This window comes from Moschus berezovskii, chromosome 1, assembly GCF_049115385.1.
Source record: "Moschus berezovskii isolate FMDL1 chromosome 1, NW_MosBer_1.0, whole genome shotgun sequence".
NCBI lineage: Eukaryota > Metazoa > Chordata > Mammalia > Artiodactyla > Moschidae > Moschus > Moschus berezovskii.
In genome coordinates this window covers 122,800,143-122,820,383 of record NC_142460.1, presented here as the reverse complement: position 1 = coordinate 122,820,383, position 20,241 = coordinate 122,800,143, and the positions used below count along the sequence as shown (strand labels likewise).

General features: G+C 36.3%; 1 protein-coding gene across 1 annotated transcript in view; it reads right to left on the bottom strand.

Moving 5' to 3' along the window:
- The window catches only part of ZBBX (zinc finger B-box domain containing), a 129,174-nt gene that overhangs the window by 20,509 nt on the left and 88,424 nt on the right, over positions 1 to 20,241 (bottom strand). The window contains exons 16-18 of the mRNA XM_088843075.1: positions 12,712 to 13,019; positions 8,875 to 9,028; positions 8,019 to 8,135 (exon numbers count right to left, since the gene is read on the bottom strand). Coding sequence (XP_088699201.1) covers positions 8,019 to 8,135; positions 8,875 to 9,028; positions 12,712 to 13,019 — 579 coding nt within the window. The remainder of the gene's footprint in view (positions 1 to 8,018; positions 8,136 to 8,874; positions 9,029 to 12,711; positions 13,020 to 20,241) is intronic.

Below are 20,241 nucleotides of genomic sequence, written 5' to 3'. Positions count from 1 at the left end.
ACGCGGAGTAAAGTCCACAAAACAACTTCTGAATACTGGCAGAGGACATCAGGCTCCCAGAAAAGCAGCCCATTGTCTTCTAAAGGAGAGAGAAGAAATCCAGCTCCACCCACCAGAACACCGACACATGCTTCCCTAACCAGGGAACCCGGACAATCACCCGTCCAACCCCACACACAGCGAAAAAACTACATAATAAAGAGAACTCCACAAACTGCAAGAAGAGGGAAAGGCCACCCCAAGCAAAGCAATATAAGCAAGATGAAGAGGCAGAGAAATACCCAGCAAGTAAAGGAACAAGATAATTGCCCACCAACACAAACAAAAGAAGAAGATATAGGGAATTTACCTGATAAAGAATTTCGAATTTTGACGGTGAAAATGATTCAAAATCTTGAAAGCAAAATGGAGTTACAGATAAATAACCTGGAGAAAAGGATTGAGAAGATGGAAGAAAGATTTAATAAGGACTTAGAAGAAATAAAAGAGTCAGTATACAATGAATGATGCAATAGATGAGATCAGAAACACTCTGGAGGGAACAAACAGTAGAATAACAGAGGCAGAAGACAGGATAAGAGAACTAGAAGATAGAATTGTAGAAATAAATGAAACAGAGAGGAAAAAAGAAAAACGAATTAAAAGAAATGAGGACAATATTAGAGACCTCTGGGACAATGTTAAACGCTCCAACATTCGAATCATAGGAGTCCCGGAAGAAGAAGACAAAAAGAAAGACCATGAGAGAATACTTGAGGAGATAATAGTTGAAAACTTCCCTAAAATGGGGAAAGAAATAATCACCCAAGTCCAAGAAACCGAGAGAGTCCCCAACAGGATAAACCCAAGGCGAAATACTCCAAGACACATATTAATCAAATTAACAAAGATCAAACACAAAGAACAAATATTAAAAGCAGCAAGGGAAAAGCAGCAAATAACACATAAGGGGATTCCCATAAGGATAACAGCTGATCTTTCAACAGAAACTCTTCAGGCCAGAAGGGAGTGGCAAGACATACTTAAAGTGATGAAAGAAAATACCCTACAGCCCAGATTACTATACCCAGCAAGGATCTCATTCAAATATGAAGGAGAAATCAAAAGCTTTACAGACAAGCAAAAGCTGAGGGAATTCAGCATCACCAAACCAGCTCTCCAACAAATGCTAAAGGATCTTCTATAGACAGGAAACACAGAAAGAGTGTATAAACTTGAACCCAAAGCAATAAAGAAAATGGCTACGGGATCGTACTTAATAATTACCTTAAACGTAAATGGGTTGAAATTTTCAAAAAGGCTAGGAAACAATTCTCATAGCCATCAATAGTTCAGTGTTGAGTTCATGAATAGTTTTTAAAGTTTGGGACAAACTGTAGTATTTGCTATTTGAAGTACTATTTGTAATTGGCATATTATGATGTAACATTGGTCTTCATTTCCATCTTAAAACGCCTAAAAATGCCTAACAGGTTTTTAGATTTGTGAATTTTAGTTGAAATGTATTTTACGATGTTACTAAATTACCTGCAGAAATATTGAAATATTTCAGAGAACTTATTCACTGTACATTTAATTTATTTTATTTATAAAAGTTATGAACTGTAGAAAGTTTTACTTGTTGGGTCAAATGCTTGTTGCTTCAAATGCCTGTTGCATTTGAAGTGCTAGTTACAAGAAAATCAAATATCTTCAATGTAAAAAAAAAATAAAAAATAAAAAGCAGAGACATTACTTTGCCAACAGAGGTCTGTCTAGTCAAGGCTATGGTTTTTCCAGTGGTCATGTATGGATGTGAGAGTTGGACTATAAAGAAGGCTGACCACTGAAGAATTGATGCTTTTGAACTGTGGTGTTGGAGAAGACTCTTGAGAGTCCCTTGGACGGCAAAGAGATCCAGTCAGTCAATCCTAAAGGAGATCCGTCCTGGGTGTTCATTGGAAGGACTGATGCTAAAGCTGAAATTCCAATCCTTTGGCCACCTGATGCAAAGACCTGATTCATTGGGAAAGACCCTGATGCTGGGAAAGATTGAAGGCAGGAGGAGAAGGGTCCAACATAGGATGAGATGGTTGGTTGACATCAGACTCAATGGGCATGACTTTGAGTAGGCTCCGGGAGTTGGTGATGGACAGGGATGGTTGGTGTGCTGCAGTCCATGGACTCGCAACTAGTCGACACTACTGAACTGAACTGATAAGACAATGATTCAGTTTGGGTCTTTTCATATTTCTGTCCAGTTTTGCCAACACCATTTATTGAAGAATCTGTCTTTTCCCTATTGTATTTTTTGGGGGGGGGGGGCGGAGGAATCTATGTTTTGATTAACTTGGTAATGAATTTCTCTGAAATTCAAAATTATTTGCAATTGTTTAATAAAAAAGTTATGTTCTTTGAAAAAAAAAATAAAATAAAAAATAAAAAAGTAAGTATCCCTAAGATTTATTTTAATGACTAGAATTTGGAAATATTTTACCTGTAAGGAATCAATATTTTATTTAAAGCCATCAAGAATACCAAATCTGCCATTTTTATAAGTGAACCAGCAGTAGAAATAATAATGGTAGAAGTACAGGTCAGAGAGCATATACTTCAGCTATAAACAGTAATACAGTAATTCAGCTATAAAAATAGAAACTTCTAGATCTATGGAGAAAACCGTACCTTCTACCTTACTGTGCTACATCTCAATCACAATTTAAAGGAATTTAGAACTCGTTAAAATAAAACAAATGAAAGATGTTATTAAGAAGAACTGGACTTCTGAGAGAAATATGAGATGAAAAAATTTTAACATAATGTATATGCCCTTCAGAAAATTCAGGAGATTACGAACACCTCAATCACAATTTAAAGGAATTTAGAACTCGTTAAAATAAAACAAATGAAAGATGTTATTAAGAAGAACTGGACTTCTGAGACAAATATGAGATGAAAAAATTTTAACATAATGTATATGCCCTTCAGAAAATTCAGGAGATTACCAACATTTGCTGAAGTCTTATAACAACATCTGGCTGCCACAGTCTTAGAGGTTAATTGATCACAATTGAGAAGAAAAAAAAAAAAAGTACACAGGTGTGGGTCAGAGATGCTTACCATACAGCAAAGAAAGAGACTATTTTTCTTACTGGAAGTACACTCAAAGTGTACTTTAATGTACATAAGCCATAGAAAGACAAAGAGGTTTCAGTTTGGTCCTTGGTTTTATTTATTTTGTTCCTTTAGATGAATATGTCATTCCCTTTAATGCTTCCTGTATAAGATTATTAATGTTAATGTTAGGGTTAAGATTAGAGACACGGTTAAGACAGGCACAAATGAAACCATGACTAAAGGGATCATCCTATATTTTTTTCTTTTTTATAAACCAATTTTGCAGATGATAAACATGATCTTTTGGAAGTAACCTTTTGGAAATAACTTAGGCCATCACTGGCAATGTAAATAATATTTCCATAAGTGTTTCAGGAGCACTTAGAAAATACATTTTCTAATGTATGAATTCTCAGTAATTTACACAGTGGAGCAAGAATATTAAAAGATGAATACGTTTTGTGACCTTTATCCAGGGGAAAATATATTGAGTCCTTTGGTCAGAATGTTTATTATTGAAACACTATGCAAAAAGCAGGCTACTCTGCTTATATTTCATCCAATTCTAATGTTTTATTTAGAACAGTAATAATTACTATTGTATTAAACTCTATTAGTGAGTGATTAATATTTTTTATATCTTATTGACATTCTTATACCCATTAGTATAACCCAAACCACTATTTTACATTATCATCCTAATATTTTTCTGGTCTTATTAGTAATCATAGCATATTACTCTTGAACTAATACCAAGGACAATTTATTTTGTTATATTTACAGTGTAACTGTGATCAGGGTTAATCTATAATTTCCTCAGATTACAGAGAGAGGAAGTTGGGGTGGGGGAACAGTAGGTTTTGGCAGTGGGAGGGCAGAATCAATGGACTTATTGCAAAATACACATGTATTTCATATCATGTTTTTACATTCACAAATTTAAAAGTCTTACAGAATGAGTAATTCCTTTATAGAGGCAGAAGATATTAAGAGGTGGCAAGAATACACAGAAGACTGTACAAAAAAGATCTTCACGACCAAGATAGTCACGATAACATGATCACTGACCTAGAGCCAGACATCTTGGAATGTGAAGTCAAGTGGGCCTTAGAAAGCATCACTACTAACAAAGCTAGTGGAGGTGATAGAATTCCAGTTGAGCTATTTCAAATCTTGAAAGATGATGCTCTGAAAGTGCTGCACTCAATATGCCAGCAAACTTGGAAAACTCAGCAGTGGCCACAGGACTGGAAAAGGTCAGTCTTCATTCCAATCCCAAAGAAAAGTAATGCCAAAAAATGCTCAGAAACTACAGCACAATTGCACTCATCTCATATGCTAGTAAAGTCATGCTCAAAATTCTCCAAGCCAGGCTTCAGCAATATGTGAATCGTGAACTCCCACATGTTCAAGCAGGTTTTAGAAAAGGCAGAGGCACCAGAGATCAAATTGCCAACATCTGCTGGATCATGGAGAAAGCAAGAGAGTTCCAGAAAAACATCTATTTCTGTTTCATTGACTATGCCAAAGCCTTTGACTGTGTGGATCACAATAAACTGTGGAACATTCTGAAAGAGATGGGAATCCCAGACCACCTGACCTGCCTCTTGAGAAACCTGTATGCAGGTCAGGAAGCAACAGTCAGAACTGTACATGGAACAACAGGCTGGTTCCAAATAGGAAAAGGAGTATGTCAAGGCTGTATATTGTCACCTTGCTTATGTAATTTATATGCAGAGTACATCATGAGGAACGCTGGGCTGGAAGAAACACAAGCTAGAATCAAGATTGCTGGGAGAAATATCAATAATCTCAGATATGCAGATGACACCATCCTTATGGCAGAAAGTGAAGAGGAATTCAAAAGCCTCTTGATGAAAGTGAAAGAGGAGAGTGAAAAGGTTGGCTTGAAGCTCAACATTCAGAAAACAAAGATCATGGCATCTGGTCCCATCACTTCATGGGAAATAGATGGAAAAACAGTGGAAACAGTGTCAGACTTTATTTTGGGGGGCTCCAAAATCACTGTGGATGCTGATTGCAGCCATGAAATTAAAAGACGCTTACTCCTTGGAAGGAAAGTTATGACCAACCTAGATAGCATATTAAAAAGCAGAGACATTACTTTGCCAACCAAGGTCCGTCTAGTCAAGGCTATGGTTTTTCCCGTGGTCATGTATGGATGTGAGAGTTGGACTGTGAAGAAAGCTGATCGCCGAAGAATTGATGCTTTTGAACTGTGGTGCTGGAGAAGACTCTTGAGAGTCCCTTGGACTGTAAGGAGATCCAACCAGTCCATTCTAAAGGAGATCAATCCTGGGTGTTCATTGAAAGGACTGATGCTGAAGCTGAAACTGCAATACTTTGGCCACCTCATGCGACAAGTTGACTCACTGGAAAAGACTCTGATGCTGGGAAAGGTTGCGGGCGGGAGGAGAAGGGGACGACAGAGAATGAGATGGCTGGATGGCATCACCGACTCGATGGACATGAGTTTGAGTGAACGCCGGGAGTTGGTGATGGACAGGGAGGCCTGGCGTGCTGTGATTCATGGGGTCGCGGAGAGTCGGACACGACTGAGCGACTGAACTGAACTGAACTGAATTCCTTTATATACTGGCCCCAACTCAGAATATAAGATTTCTATAATTTGTGGCATAGTCAGGAAATTTTCATTTTTATTTCAGGTCATTATCTCTGTAGTTATCTCCTTCTACCTCTAACTGGGAAGTCTTAACAATTCTTTAAGATTTGGCTGAAATCTCACCTACCATCTAAAATCTTGCATACAGATAGGTTTCAATGGCAAAGTAATTATTTTACCACTTCCATTCCTGAAAAACTGCACATGCATCTACCTCTATTATAACTGATCGTATGTACTATTATTAACTACCTATCAGTCTCCAGAAGCATGTTATTCATGTTTTTTAATAGACCTTTTATTACATGTGGTATAATTTATGTATTTACAAGACTATGGTTTGTCCAGTAGTCATGTATAGATGTGAGAGTTGGACCGAAAAGAAGGCTGAGTTTCAAAGAATGGATGCTTTCGAATTCTGGTGCTGGAGAAGACTCGAGAGTCCCTTGGACTGCAAGGAGATCCAACTAGTCAATCCTAAAGGAAATCAGTCCTGAATATCCATTGGAAGGACTGATGCTGAAGCTGAAGCTCCAATGCTTTGGCCACCCAATGCGAATAGCAGACTCACTGGAAAAGACTCTGATGCTGGGAAGGATTGAAGGCAAGAGGAGAAGGGGGCAATAGAGGGGAGATGGTTGGACATGAGTTTGAGCAAACTCTGGGAGATACTGAAGGACAGGGAAGCCCAGTATGCTACAGATCGTGGGGTGGCAAAGAGTCAGACACGACATAGTGACTGAACAACAACATATCTATACAGCAGTTTTCTCAAAGTATGATTTTTGGACTATATATGTTGGCAAGAAGTAGAATCATTGATAAAATAAATGCAAATCCCTGAACCTTATTTCAGTTTAATGACCCAAAATTTCTAACGGTGAGATCTAGGAATGTCCCAGGTGATTACACTCACACTGCCACTTGAGAGTCTCTGAACTGTACTCTAAGCTCTCAGGCTTCAGGGGAAGGTGGCTTATTTTATATCACCATGCCTCAAGTAGGTGCTCCTAAAAATGTTTTTTATAGCAAATTATTGACTTCAACAGATCACGGCAACTGGATACTTCAAGGCATTTGGCTACTTACTTATAAAGATTTGTCTTAGTAACAAATTCTCATGGCATATGACTTTAAAAAGTTCCTTTGACTGCCTCAGATTGAAGCAGCCAGAATTTTCAAAGCTGCCCCAGCCTTTGATATGAGATATCTAATTATAGAGCCAAAAAACATTTATCATACATGAATGGATTTTCCACTAAAAAAAAAAAAAACCTATTAAAATCTGACAGTTTCTCAACATAAATGCATATGGAAAGAATCTAAGCTGGCCAAGTTGTTTTAATCATAGGATATAAGACAAGAGAGAAATATAAATCTTACATACATGGACAAATCATACGTAATTAAATTTCTGGCTTGAAGTTGGCCTTCAGATGAAGTCAAACAGTCCCCTCTGTCAAATGTTTTTCCTGAATCATGAGCTCCCAAGATCAAGGAACATGACTCAGGTAACTCTTTTCCCCAGGACCCAGCACAATGTCGTCATACTCACCATGTGTGTTGAATTGTCTTAATTCATCAGTCATCAACTGCAACTTCATATGAAATTGAGCACAAAGCAAACCTACTTTGTCAGGTACTTTCAGATAACAATAATACCAGTAACACTACTGATTTTAATGATGTCAAAATTCTCTGCATGCACTTACTAGAAAAATACTGCAATGAGCATTCAATATGTCAAAAGAGTTATCATATAGAAATCTCAAAATTATTTTAGCTAGAAAATAGAATTAATAAACTGAAATTAAGATTCCAGGGCCAACACATTAAGTATTAGATTTAAACCAGCAGTGTCTTAACCACAGCAACAAACAGCAATCTCATGGCTTTGTGTGATCATAATATGAAATAAGTAGAGGAGGATACAAAATCTAGTATAAATATACTGTTTCTTGAAAGTGTTATGAAACTCAATGTGTATTTTATAAGGATTGTTCAAAATATATATGCCTTATCCTGAGCTACATTTTAAAAATATCATTCTCTAGAACACTGTGGCAGAAAATAGCTAAGACTGTAAAATTTATGTTTTTGAGAGAAGAAATGACTATTCTTGGTTTTTTGGAAGAAAAGTCCAGAACAGTTTAAATGAATAAGTTTAAATTAAATAACTGAAAAAATGAATTTTCAGGTGCCTAGTAAAGTGGTAAGAGATAAACTAATAAACACACTGAGCTACAATACAGCACAGCAGCCTTACAGTCAACCTTACCAGTCTTATGCTGTGTTCTCCTTGCTGGTAGTTTCTGGGCAAACTTCAGAACATCCATGGCAACTGTGTTATCAGCATATGCACTTACACTATGGTCTGGGATCCATTCTCTGTCTCCTAAAATGGTAAAACGGTAAAATTACATGAAGTTGAAAAAGAGGAGACATTCATGTTGTTGATTCATTATATGTATGGTCTTACTGGATAATATTTAGCTAAAGAGAAAACATTTATGACAGTGATGTGTATATTATGAAAGATAAAAATCTCATAATTATACAATAAAAGGAATGAATTATAAACTGCAAGGAGGTTGCACAAATACGTACAAGTGTGAACAGAAATAAATATTTTTAAAAATAAATATGCAATATAACATAAGATATAATAGTATGCGTGTGAAAAAATACATTTGAATACACAAGAAATCTAAGACTACAGGTGATACCAAGACCTGAGTTTAAAAGGAAATGACGGCTATGTCTGTGAATTTCCACAATCCTAAGGTTTTAAGATTTGTTTTTAAGATGGCAACTAAGAATTGTAACACTTAACAGTTACTCAAGTGATTTGAAGATGTACTATTAGTTGATTAAGGGTCACACTTCTAGTATCTAAAAATAATCTCTCTCAGTCTCATTATAGCCATGTTTTCTGAAAGTTGCCTGAAATATAAATATTAATATTTGATAACTCTCATAGGGCCAATAATTCCAGCTAGAAAAGAAGTAAACAATTTCATTTGGTAAACAGAATTACTCAGTATTGCCTAAGATGTTGACAAACTGTTTTTTAAAACGTGTCAAAAAGTTGTTAGCTTGGTCCACAGGCCATCTGATTTTATGTCTGAATTTACCTGCAATTGTAATCCTAGTATTGGAGGAGCAGCATTCTAAGCTATGAGAAGGAAGTAAGTTGAGTCTTTCCTTTTTATCAAAAACAAAGAATCGTTCGAGTCCTTGATATTGTTCAGTTATGGGCTTACTCCTGAGGGCTATTTCTTGTAACAACTAGGAAACAAAATATTCAACAAAATTAAATTTATTTTATCTTATGTGCACAAAATAGCAATTCATTCATTGAACACCTACTATGTTTTTAGCATGGATTCTGCCCACATCAAGTTTAGGTTCTACTTGTGGAGACATAAATTGTTACACAACATTTATACAGAGTAAGTTTGGAAAAATGCATAAACCACAATTATGGTAATGATCTGAAAGTTGCCATTAAATCTAAGGAGGATTGAAGTTCATTTTTAAAAAATTAAGTTTTCTCTTTTCTTTCCTTATTTTCTTCCCTCAGTGTCTTTGCACATGAATTACTCTAGAAAATAGAATCTTTCTCATATGCTATGCTTTTGACTAGTGTCTTTGACTATAGGTAAAATAAATTCAAAGACGAAAGCAAAATACCGGATGGAAACAAATTTGATCTGATCTTGGTCACAGAGAAAATCCAAGTTAACAAAACATTCATTAAGAAGAAAATATACAAGGGGAAACTGAGCCAAGAGTGAGCTAAGTAATTTGTGAAGTTTATACAGCTAAAAAACTAGCAGACCTAGATTCTGTATATAGATCTCGCTGATTTGAAGCCTAGGGTTCCCCTACCACTGTGTGAACTCTTATTTTATATGCTTTCATCCTAGGGAAGAATATAAATGAGATTTATAAAGTACATGAGTCTGGTAGAAAACATTAAGGATTGTACCAGTGAGAAGGCTGCGCTGCTGTGCTGTGCTCAGTTACTGAGTTGCGTCCTATGCTTTGCAATCCCACAGACTGTAGCCTGCCAGGCTCCTCTGTCCATGGGATTTTCCCACCAAGAATATTGGAGTGGGTTGCCACGGCTTCTTCCAGAGGATCTTCCGGACGCAAGTATTGAAGCTGTGTTCCTGCATCTCCTGTATTGCAGGCGGACTCCACCACTGAGCAACTGGGGAAGCCCAGTGAGAGCTCTAGATGGGCTTAAAATACCATTAGAGTGGCCATCAGTATTTAACAGCATGACAGAGGATGAGATGGCTGGATGGCATCACCGACTCGATGGACTTGAGTTTGGAAAAACTCCGGGAGTTGGTAATGGACAGGGAGGCCTGGTGTGCTGCAGTTCATGGGGTCGCAAAGAGTCGGACATGACTGAGCGACTGAACTGAACTGAATGTATCTAAATAATGCCCAAATGCAGTCTGTTTCAAGGTGTTAATCACACAATTAAAATTATTATAACTCCATTCAAATGGATAAATCATAAAAATGATAAACCATTACAAATTAAAGCTAGGGACCAATAAAGCACTTCCTTCAAAGGCAAGTCCAAGTCCCTACTCAGGACATCTTCACCGGCTCTCCCAGACACTGATCACCAATCCACAGAAGCACTCCTGGTGGAGCTCATATCTGGATCAGACATTTGAAAATATGGAAATTTTTTTTAAAGCTTAGGTTAACAGAGAACAATGAGAGTGAATTTGTTTGCCCAATCTCATCTAGTTAACAACTGATAGTTCCACATTTAAAACCTAGAGGTCCTGACTAGTTCATATTCTTCCTTGCCCGTGCCTCCACCTCACTGTTGCTGCTCTACAACTGACTACAATTCCATACCTTTATGAAAAACTCGATTTCTGGAGACTGAAGTGCAAAACATACTGTCTCAAACTCTGTTTGAAGGAATGCCACTGCTAAAATCTGCCCCTACTGCTCACTAATGAATTTTTTACGGGATCACAGCAGATTTCTAAACAGTTTCTGCTCAGGGAATTGTTTCTACTAGGGCAGGAGGAAAGTAAAAAGTTCAAGCGTAGTCATTTGGGATGAAAGGAAAGGAGATTCTACAACTAAGTGTAAAGCACTGTGCTCTATGATGCAATAATTCACCACTTTTCTTTTTACAATAGTAGTATAAGGGATCAAAATTATTAGTAGTTTTTTAACATTTCAATTTTAATAATGAAATGTTTTATATAGATGTGTACAACACATAATGTAACTTTATCACACAATAGTAGTAATTTAAAAGACTTGCTTCAGGTATCTATACTACAATATATATGTTAGACTTTATATGTAACATTAATTGCTGTTTTTGTTCAGTCACTAAGTAGTGTTTGACTCTTTGTGACCCCATGGACTGCAGCATGCCAGGCTTCCCTGTCCTTCACCATCTCCTGGCATCAGCTCAAATTCATGTCCATTGAGTCAGGGATGTTATCTAACCAACTTATCCTCTGCCACCTCCCTTCTCCTTTTGCCTTCAATGAATTAATTGTATTATTGTGTTGAAGTTGACATACATTATTACAATGTAAGTTATTTACTATAATTACATCTGAGTGTATCCACAATTCCTCTGGATAACACAGCACACAGTGTGCGTGTCACTTAGTTCTAGGCATGATGCCCTTTGGAAACTGGAAAACCAGAGTTCTTGTTTGTTCTATTTGCTGAAATTCATTCCATGATCAATTGTTTTCTTTGTTGGAAAGGGGAGAAGTTCAGCTTAAGTGGAGGTTGATTTGGGGGAATCTATTATTGGCTAAATTGTGGGAATGTCTTTCTACGGGAGCTGAGGTTTACTTTTGTCAGATATATCAGGGCATCAGTAGACACAGGTCAACATTAGTGTTGCACATTCCAACATTTCTTACTTGGAACTTGCAGATTCCAAGTAAGAAATGTATAGTCAAACTCTAAACTGAACCTAGATGAAAGCCCAAGATTTCCATTTTTCAGATAAGATATTTATTGACTTAGGCCTGATCCCCTGCAGAAAGTAGTTTCCTTTCATCCTGCACCTGTGAGTATGTCTCCTTGTGTATTCCTTCAGAGACAGAGCAGACTTTTAGGGATCTGAGGTTTCTGCAGAGGTCTCAGTTCTAATTTCTCACTTTGAAAAGGAACAAGGCCTATCACTAAGTAGGTATAGAAATTCAATCCCCTGAGCAGAAGTAGCAGCAGCTCAATACTCATTCTGTAACTCTTTGGTGCTATCTTCAGTTTAGGTACCATGGCAATTCATTGCAAATGACTTTAAAATCTTGTTAAAATATTTGACCTGCCCAATTTCCAAAGAATTTAACATTTAATTTGTCCAATTTCTAAATAACTTATTATTAATAATTATAGTCACAAGATTTTAGTACATAGAACAGAGATTCAAATATAGTTTTTAAATTTGGCAGTAATGCAATAATGAGCTACTTTATCTTTTTCCTCTAAGAAGAAACAAAACTATACCCTAATTTCTTTATTAGCTATATTGCTGAAGAATTGCTTTTTAAATGTTATGTTTACATTAAGCCACAAAACTGGTTTTATCTACAAAACAGCAATTTTTTTTTTTCATTTTAACCAGTGACTTTAGAGTAGAAAGCTAGAGAGGATTTATTATACTAAATTATTCATAATAATGAATTTCATTTAGGAAAGTAACAGCACTCTTAGTATGGTGCATGAGGTGGGCCTTAAATTATTTGTCATAGAAAGTCATTTGTTATAATGGCATTTACCATATTAGAATTTCTTCTGTAAATCATTTACATTCTTTCCCATGTGAGTTACTCTTCGACTATAAGGTTGTACATTTTAAATTCAATAGGAAGTAACATTTAAGAATATACTGTGTCAATATAAAATTTTTATGATGATAATGACAAAATTTTAATACAATAAAGATAATAGATATTTACCAGTGGTGACTGCGTAGTTTTAGAATCTTCAAAGTTTGGCCTCTCATGCAGGCTGCTGAATTCCAAGGATTTCTTGTCCTCTTGAGATAATTTCTCCTTAATGCAGGGCTTTTCTAAATCTGTACTTGGCAAAGACTCCTTGCTCTCAAGAGGTATGTGGGAATCATCATGCTTTTTATTGCTTTCTATATCTTTGCTTTCCTCTTTCAAATTTCTCTCAAAAAAGTTGTTTTCCTCTAATTTTTCAATAGCAGGAGAGTATGTGTCAGGATCCACAAAAGTATCAAAATCTGTATGTGAAGTTCCTGCTGTTGAAAACACATATTTACAAAAGTTAAGTTAATAAATATGAATAAATAAGTGGATTAAAATATTCATTCACCAATAGTTCTGTGGTATAAATGTTTATCATTAAACATTATTTTTAAAATCAATTTTCTTTACTGAGTCCTCAGTTTTAAAGACTTTTTAAAGCTTATGTTCATAAATGACAATCCTAATATACCTATACACTCAGACTTAAATGATTTAGACTAATGGAAGGAGACAAGATTTTATTTTGTGATGCAATATTGAAATTGACGTGTTTCCATTTCAGCCTGAGGTTCAATTTCTACTTTTCTACCCTCTCTCCCACTCAAGTTTTATATCAGTAATTTATGAGAAAAATGCAGAGAAAACCTTACTTTCCACATTTTACCTCTTTTGCTTAGCATAACTAGTGACGAGGAGGGGGCCATGGGAAGTCTGCCAGATGAAAGAACTGCAGCAGTTAGGGGCACAGAAAATGTGTAAGCTGAGACACCTGCCTCTGGAAAGCTACAAAATGAGCTAGATTATATTAATCACCCACCTCATCATGTCTGCTTTAAATAAATCACTTGGGGTAGATCACTGGTTTTCAACCTGGATGCACAATGGAATCGTCTGAAGTTACTCTTTAAAACTGTCAGTGTATGGGCCTGACCCCAAACCAATTAAATCAAACACTGAATGTGGGAATCAAGCATTTTTGTTTGTTTGTTTCTTTCCCCCTCTACCCCACCAAGCTCTTCAGGTGATTATAATGTGAAACTAGGATTATGAAACTTTGGTCTAGATTTTCTTAAGAATAAGATTCTTAAAAAAAAACTTACACCATATTGCTTTCATTACCACATACACATATTTATCCAAACTAAATATAGCTTCATCTGATTAGCCCATATTCTCTTTCCAGTGTAAAACAGTAGAAGCTATAAACTAAAATAGTCTTCCATGATATAAACTGTCTTGCAGTCCACTGCTGCAATCAAATGTTTCTATAACTCAGCAATTGCACATACTATTTAGAACTTCCATTTTCAGTTATCACCTCTAAATTGCATATGTCAGAAAAATATTTTATGGAAAAACTTTATGAAAGCTATTCAATGTAATAAAACTTTTATGAAGATGCTATACTTTCCTAATAAGCTTGGAAATAAATTATCTGAATCTAGTTTTTGGTGTGTTTGTGTGTGTGCAAGTGTGTGTATGTGGAAGGAGATGTCATTTCCTAAGTGTAAATGTCTACAACTAACCTCTACAGTATTTTTGCTAGATTGTAAAATTCCATTATAGGGATTTATTGCTGCTGAAACAGTGAGAACACAACATTTTAATAATGCATACTATGTGATGCAGAAAGTACAGATATGATATAATTTAGTCTATTCATTAGAAGCCCTGTTAAGTAATAAAAAGCAGTTCTCTGAGCTCAACATTCAAAAATCAATTATTCTAACCTGTCATATCAAGAGGCTAAAGAAGAAAAATCACAGGATCATTTCAACAGATGCAGAAAAAGCATTCAACAAAATCCAATACTCATTCATGATAAAAATCCTCAGTGAACTGGAAATAAAGGGAAACTTGCTCAACTTAATAAAGACTACCTACCAAAAAACTACAGTTAACAAAATACTTAATAATAAGAAACTAAAAGCTTTATCTCAAATCTCAGGAACAAAACAAAGATGTCCATTCTTACCACTCCTTTTCAACACTGTACTGGAAGTCATAGCTAATGCAATAAGACAAGAAAAGGAAATAAAAGATATGCACACTGAAAAGGAAGAAATAAATCTGATTTTGTTCACAGATTACAAGAATGTCTAGGTACAAAATCCAAAAGAACTAACAACAACAAAAAAAACTCCTGAAATTAATAAGTGCTTATTGCAAGGATGAGGATACAAGTTGAAACAAGGAAAACAAAAGTCATTTGTTTTTCTACACACTGACATGAACAAGTGAAATTAAAAATTAATAACACAGTACCATTTACATTAGCACATAATGTAATGTGCTAATGTACTCAGGTATAAATCTTAAAAAAAAAAAAAACCCAAAGACCTATATAAGGAAAACTGGATGAAAGAAATAAAAAATACTAAATAAGTGTTTTTTTTTACAATAGTTCACATTCATAGATAAGACTCAATTTGCCACGATGTCATTTCTTCCCAGTTTCATCTACAGATTCAATGTAATCCCAATCAAAGTCTCAGCAAGCTATTTTGTATATATTGACAAATTGGTTTTAAAGTTTATATGCAAAGGCAAAAGACCCAGAATAGGCAACAAAATATAGGGAAAGAACAAAGTCAAAGGACTGACACTACACAACTTAGAAAATTATGATACAGTTATAATAAGCAAGGGGCTTCCCTAGTGACTCAGTGGTAAAGAATCTGCCTGCCAATGCAGGAGATGCAGGTTTGATATCTGGGTCAGGATGATCCTCCGGAAAGGAAATGGCAACCCACTAAAGTATTCTTGCCTGGGAAATCCCGTGGACAGAGGAGCCTGGCAGGCTACAGTCCATGGGGTTACAAAAGAGTCAGACACGACTTAGAAAATAAACAACACAGTAATCAAGACAAAGTGGTATGAGCAAAAGCATAAAAATAGATTAGTGTAACAGAAAGGAGAATCCATAAATAGATCCACCTAATCAACTGATCTTTAACAAAAGAGTAAAGTCAATACAATGGAGAAAAGATAGTCTTCCCAGCAAGTGGTGTTGGAACATGTGAATATGCACATGCCCCAAAATAAATCCGGACACAGGCCATACTCTTCACAAAAGTTAATGCAAAGAAATAATAAAACTAAATGTAGAATGCAAAACTATAGAACTCCTAGACGATAGGGGAAAATTCAGATGATGTTGGTTATTCTAATGACATTTTAAGATACAACACAAAAGACAGGATGCATGAAAGAAATAATTGATAAGCTCAACTTCATTAAAATGAAAAATTTCTGTTCTATGAAAGATACTGCTATGAGAGTGAGGAGATAACCCACATATTTGGAGAAATTTTTGCAAAACACATACATAAAATACTTCAATCTAAAATAAGCAAAAGAACTCTAAAATTTCAAAGTAACAGAATAGACAACTGATTAAAAAATGGGCCAAAGACCTTAAAAGACAACTCAACAAACATGACATATTTGGCAAATAAGCATACAAAAAGATGTTCAACAATATATGTCACTAGAGAATTTCAAATTAAAATGAGATACCACTATACAGTTATTCAGTTCAGTTCTGTTCAGTGGCTCAGTCGTGTCTGACTCTTTGCAACCCCATGGAGTGCAACACGCCAGGCCTCCCTGTCCATCAACTACTCCCGGAGTTTACTCAAACTCATGTTGAATAGATCAGTGATTCCATCCAATCATCTCATCCTCTGTCATCCCCTTCTTCTCCTGCCGTCAATCTTTCCCAGTATCAGGGTCTTTTCAAATGAGTCAGTTCCTCACATCAGGAGGCCAAAGTATTGGAGTTTCAGCTTCAGCATCAGTCCTCCCAATGAATATTCAGGACTGATTTCCTTTAGGATTGACTGGTTGGATCTCTTGCAGTCCAAGGGACTTTCAAGAGTCTTCTCCAACACCACAGTTCAAAAGCATCAATTCTTTGGCAATCAGCTTTCTTTAAGACCAACTCTCACATCCATACATGACTACTGGAAAAATATAGCTTTGACTAGATGGACCATTGTTGGCAAAGTAATGTCTCTGCTTTTTAATATACTGTCTAGGTTGGTCATAACTTTTCTTCCAAGGAGTAAGTGTCTTTTAATTTCATGGCTGCAGTCACCATCTGCAGTGATTTGGGAGCCCAAGCAAATAAAGTCTGTCACTGTTTTCACTGTTTCCCCATCTATTTGCCATGAAGTGATGGGACCAGATGCCATGATCTTGGTTTTCTGAATGTTGAGTTTAAAGCCAATTTTTTCATTCTCCTCTTTCACTTTCATCAAGTGGCTCCTTAGTTCTTCTTCACTTTCTTCCATAAGGGTGGTATCACCTCACTCACCTAGAGCCAGACATCCATGTGAAGTCAAGTGGGCCTTAGGAAGCACCGCTTTGAACAAAGCTAGTGGAGATGATGGAATTCTTGTTGAGCTATTTCAAATCCTAAAAGATGATGCTGTGAAAATGCTGCACTCAATATGCCAGCAAATTTGGAAAACTCAGCAGTGATCACAGGGTCAATTTTCATTCCAATCCCAAAGAAAGGCAATGCCAAAGAATGCTCAAACTACTGCACAACTGCACTCATCTCACACACAGTAAAGCAATGCTCAAAATTCTCCAAGCCGGGCTTCAATAATACGTGAACCATGAACTTCCAGATGTTCAAGTTGGATTTAGAAAAGGCAGAGGAACCAGGGATCAAATTGTCAACATCTACTGGATCATCAAAAAAGCAAAAGAGTTCCAGAAAAACATCTATTTCTGCTTTATTGACTATGCCAAAGCCTTTGACTGTGTCAATCACAACAAACTGTAGAAAATCCTTGAGAAGATGGGAATACCAGACCAGCTCACATGCCTCTTGAGAAATCTGTATGCAGTTAGGAAGCAACAGTTAGAAATGGACATGCAGCAACAAACTGGTTCCAAATAGGGAAAGGAGTATATCAAGGCTGTATATTGTCACCCTACTTATTTAACTTATATGCAGAGTAAATCATGAGAAATGCTGGGCTAGATGAAGCACAAGCTGGAATCAAGATTGCTGGGAGAAATATCAATAGCCTCAGATATGTAGATGACACCACCCTTATGGCAGAAAGTGAAGAACTAAAGAGCCTCTTGATGAAATTGAAAGAGTATAGTGTAAAAGTTGGCTTAAAACTCAACATTCAGAAAACTAAGATTATGGAATCTGGGCCCATCACTTCAAGGCAAATAGATGGGGAAACAGTGGAAACAGTGACAGACTTTATTTTGGGGGGCTCCAAAAACATTAAAAGACACTTACTCCTTGGAAGAAAAGTTATGCCCAACCTAGACAGCATATTAAAAAGCAGAGACATTATTTTGCCAACAAAGATCTATCTAGTCAAAGCCATGGTTTTCCCAGTAGTCATGTGTGGATGTAAGAGTTGGACTATAAAAAAAGCTGAACGCTGAAGAATTGGTGCTTTTGAACTGTGGTGTTGGGGAAGACGCTTGAGAGTCCCTTGGACTGCAAGGATATCCAACCAGTCCAGCCTAAAGGAAATCAGTCCTGAATATTCATTGGATGAACTGATGCTGAAGCTGAAACTCTAATACTTTGGCCACCTGATGCGAAGAACTGACTCATTTGAAGAGACCCAGATGCTCTGAAAGATTTGAAGGCAGGAATGGAAGGGGACCACAGAGGCTGAGATGTTGAATGGCATCACTGACTCAATGGACATGAGTTTGAGTAAACTCCGGGAGTTGTTGATGGACAGGAGGCCTGGCGTGCTGCAGTCCATGGGGTTGCAAAGAGTCGGACATGACTGAGCAAGTGAACTGAGCACGGCTCTTCCCATCAGGACAAGACCATTTCCCCCTCAGTCAGTCTCTCCCATCAGGAAGCTTCCATAAACCTCTTATCCTTCTCCATCAGAGGGCAGACAGACTGAAAACAACAATACAATTATTAGGATCACAAAAATCCAAAACTCTGACCATTCCAAATACTGGCAAGAATGTGAAGAACAGTAAGACTCATTCATCGGTGGTGGCAATGAAGAGTGGTAAAGTCAATTTGAAAGACAGTTTTGGTTTTTTTTTCTTGTTAAACTCATTTATTCATTCCAATAATTTGACAGTGGATTTTCTTGGGGTTTTCCTTGGGATTTCTTTACAGATGATTGTTCTACTTGCAAACAAAGACTTTTGTCTTTTTCCTTCAATTTGTATACTGCTTATATTTGTATACTGAAAGACAGTTTGGTGGTTTCCTACAAAATTAAATATATTTCTTACCATGTGATCCAACAACTGTGCTCCTTGTTATTTACCTGAATGAGTTAAAAACTTATGTCTAAACAAAAACTCACCATATGGATTTTTGTAGCAGCTTTATTCATAATCACCAAAACTTGAACACAACCAAGATGTCCTTTAATAAGTTAACACATAAATAAGTTGTGGTACATCCAGACAATGGAATACTATTCATCAATAAAAATAAGTGAACTGTCCAGCCACAAAAATACATGGGGACACCTTTAAATGCATTTTATTAAGTAAAAGAAGTCAATCTGAAAAGACTTGTATGATCTCATCTATAACCATCTGGAAAAGGCAAAACTGGAGAGTAAAGAGATCTGTGGTTGCCAAGGGTTTGGAAGGCGTGTTGTGTGAAAAGGCAGAGCACAGAGGATTTTTATGGCAGTGAAAATACTTTGTATTATTCTGCAATATTGGTTACAAGTCATTACACATTTGTCCAAACCCACAGAATGTACACCACCAAGAGAGAACCCTAATGTAACCTGGGGACTCTCAGTAAAAATGATACATAACAAATGGACTACTCTGGTTTGGGATGCTGATAGTGGAAGAAGCTATGAATTTGTGGAGGCTGAGAGTATATGGGGGCTCTCTACTTCCTGCTAAATTTTCCTAAGAACCTGAAACAGCTTTTAAAAATAAAGTCTATTTAAATAAATCAAGAATCTTTAAAGTAACACTTAACGGGAATTTGTATTTAGCATTTTCCTAAACACAGTTGTAACACCATGCTCCAGGAAGGTTAAAAACAGCTTATGGCCTAGACCTGGAGCCCTGCAAAGGCCTAAATTCCCAGATGGATATAGTTCATGGTCATATGATTTAGAAGTTTAGTAGCCAAAGATGTTAAAATCAGCAGGATTACCTTAAATCACTGTTCTCTACCATCTGCTACCCAATGAAAAGGTAATCAATTTTACTATGAGTTACTTTAAGTAATGATCTCTGGCCTCTCTCAAATTCTTCACATAAGAAATATTTATTGATTTTTCTGACAATCTAAGTAGATAAAATAAAATCCTAAATAGATAAAAGCAGATTAGAAATCATCTAATTCCTATATTTTAGTTTTGGTAAATGAGACCTAAGAAAGGAAGTGATATGTTCAAGGTCACACAGTGATTTAAGGCAGAGATGAAAACAAAATCTGACTCCCAGACCAGGATACTTTGCTATGACTGTCTTTAAAATGATCTTAGCATCTGGAAATTAAAA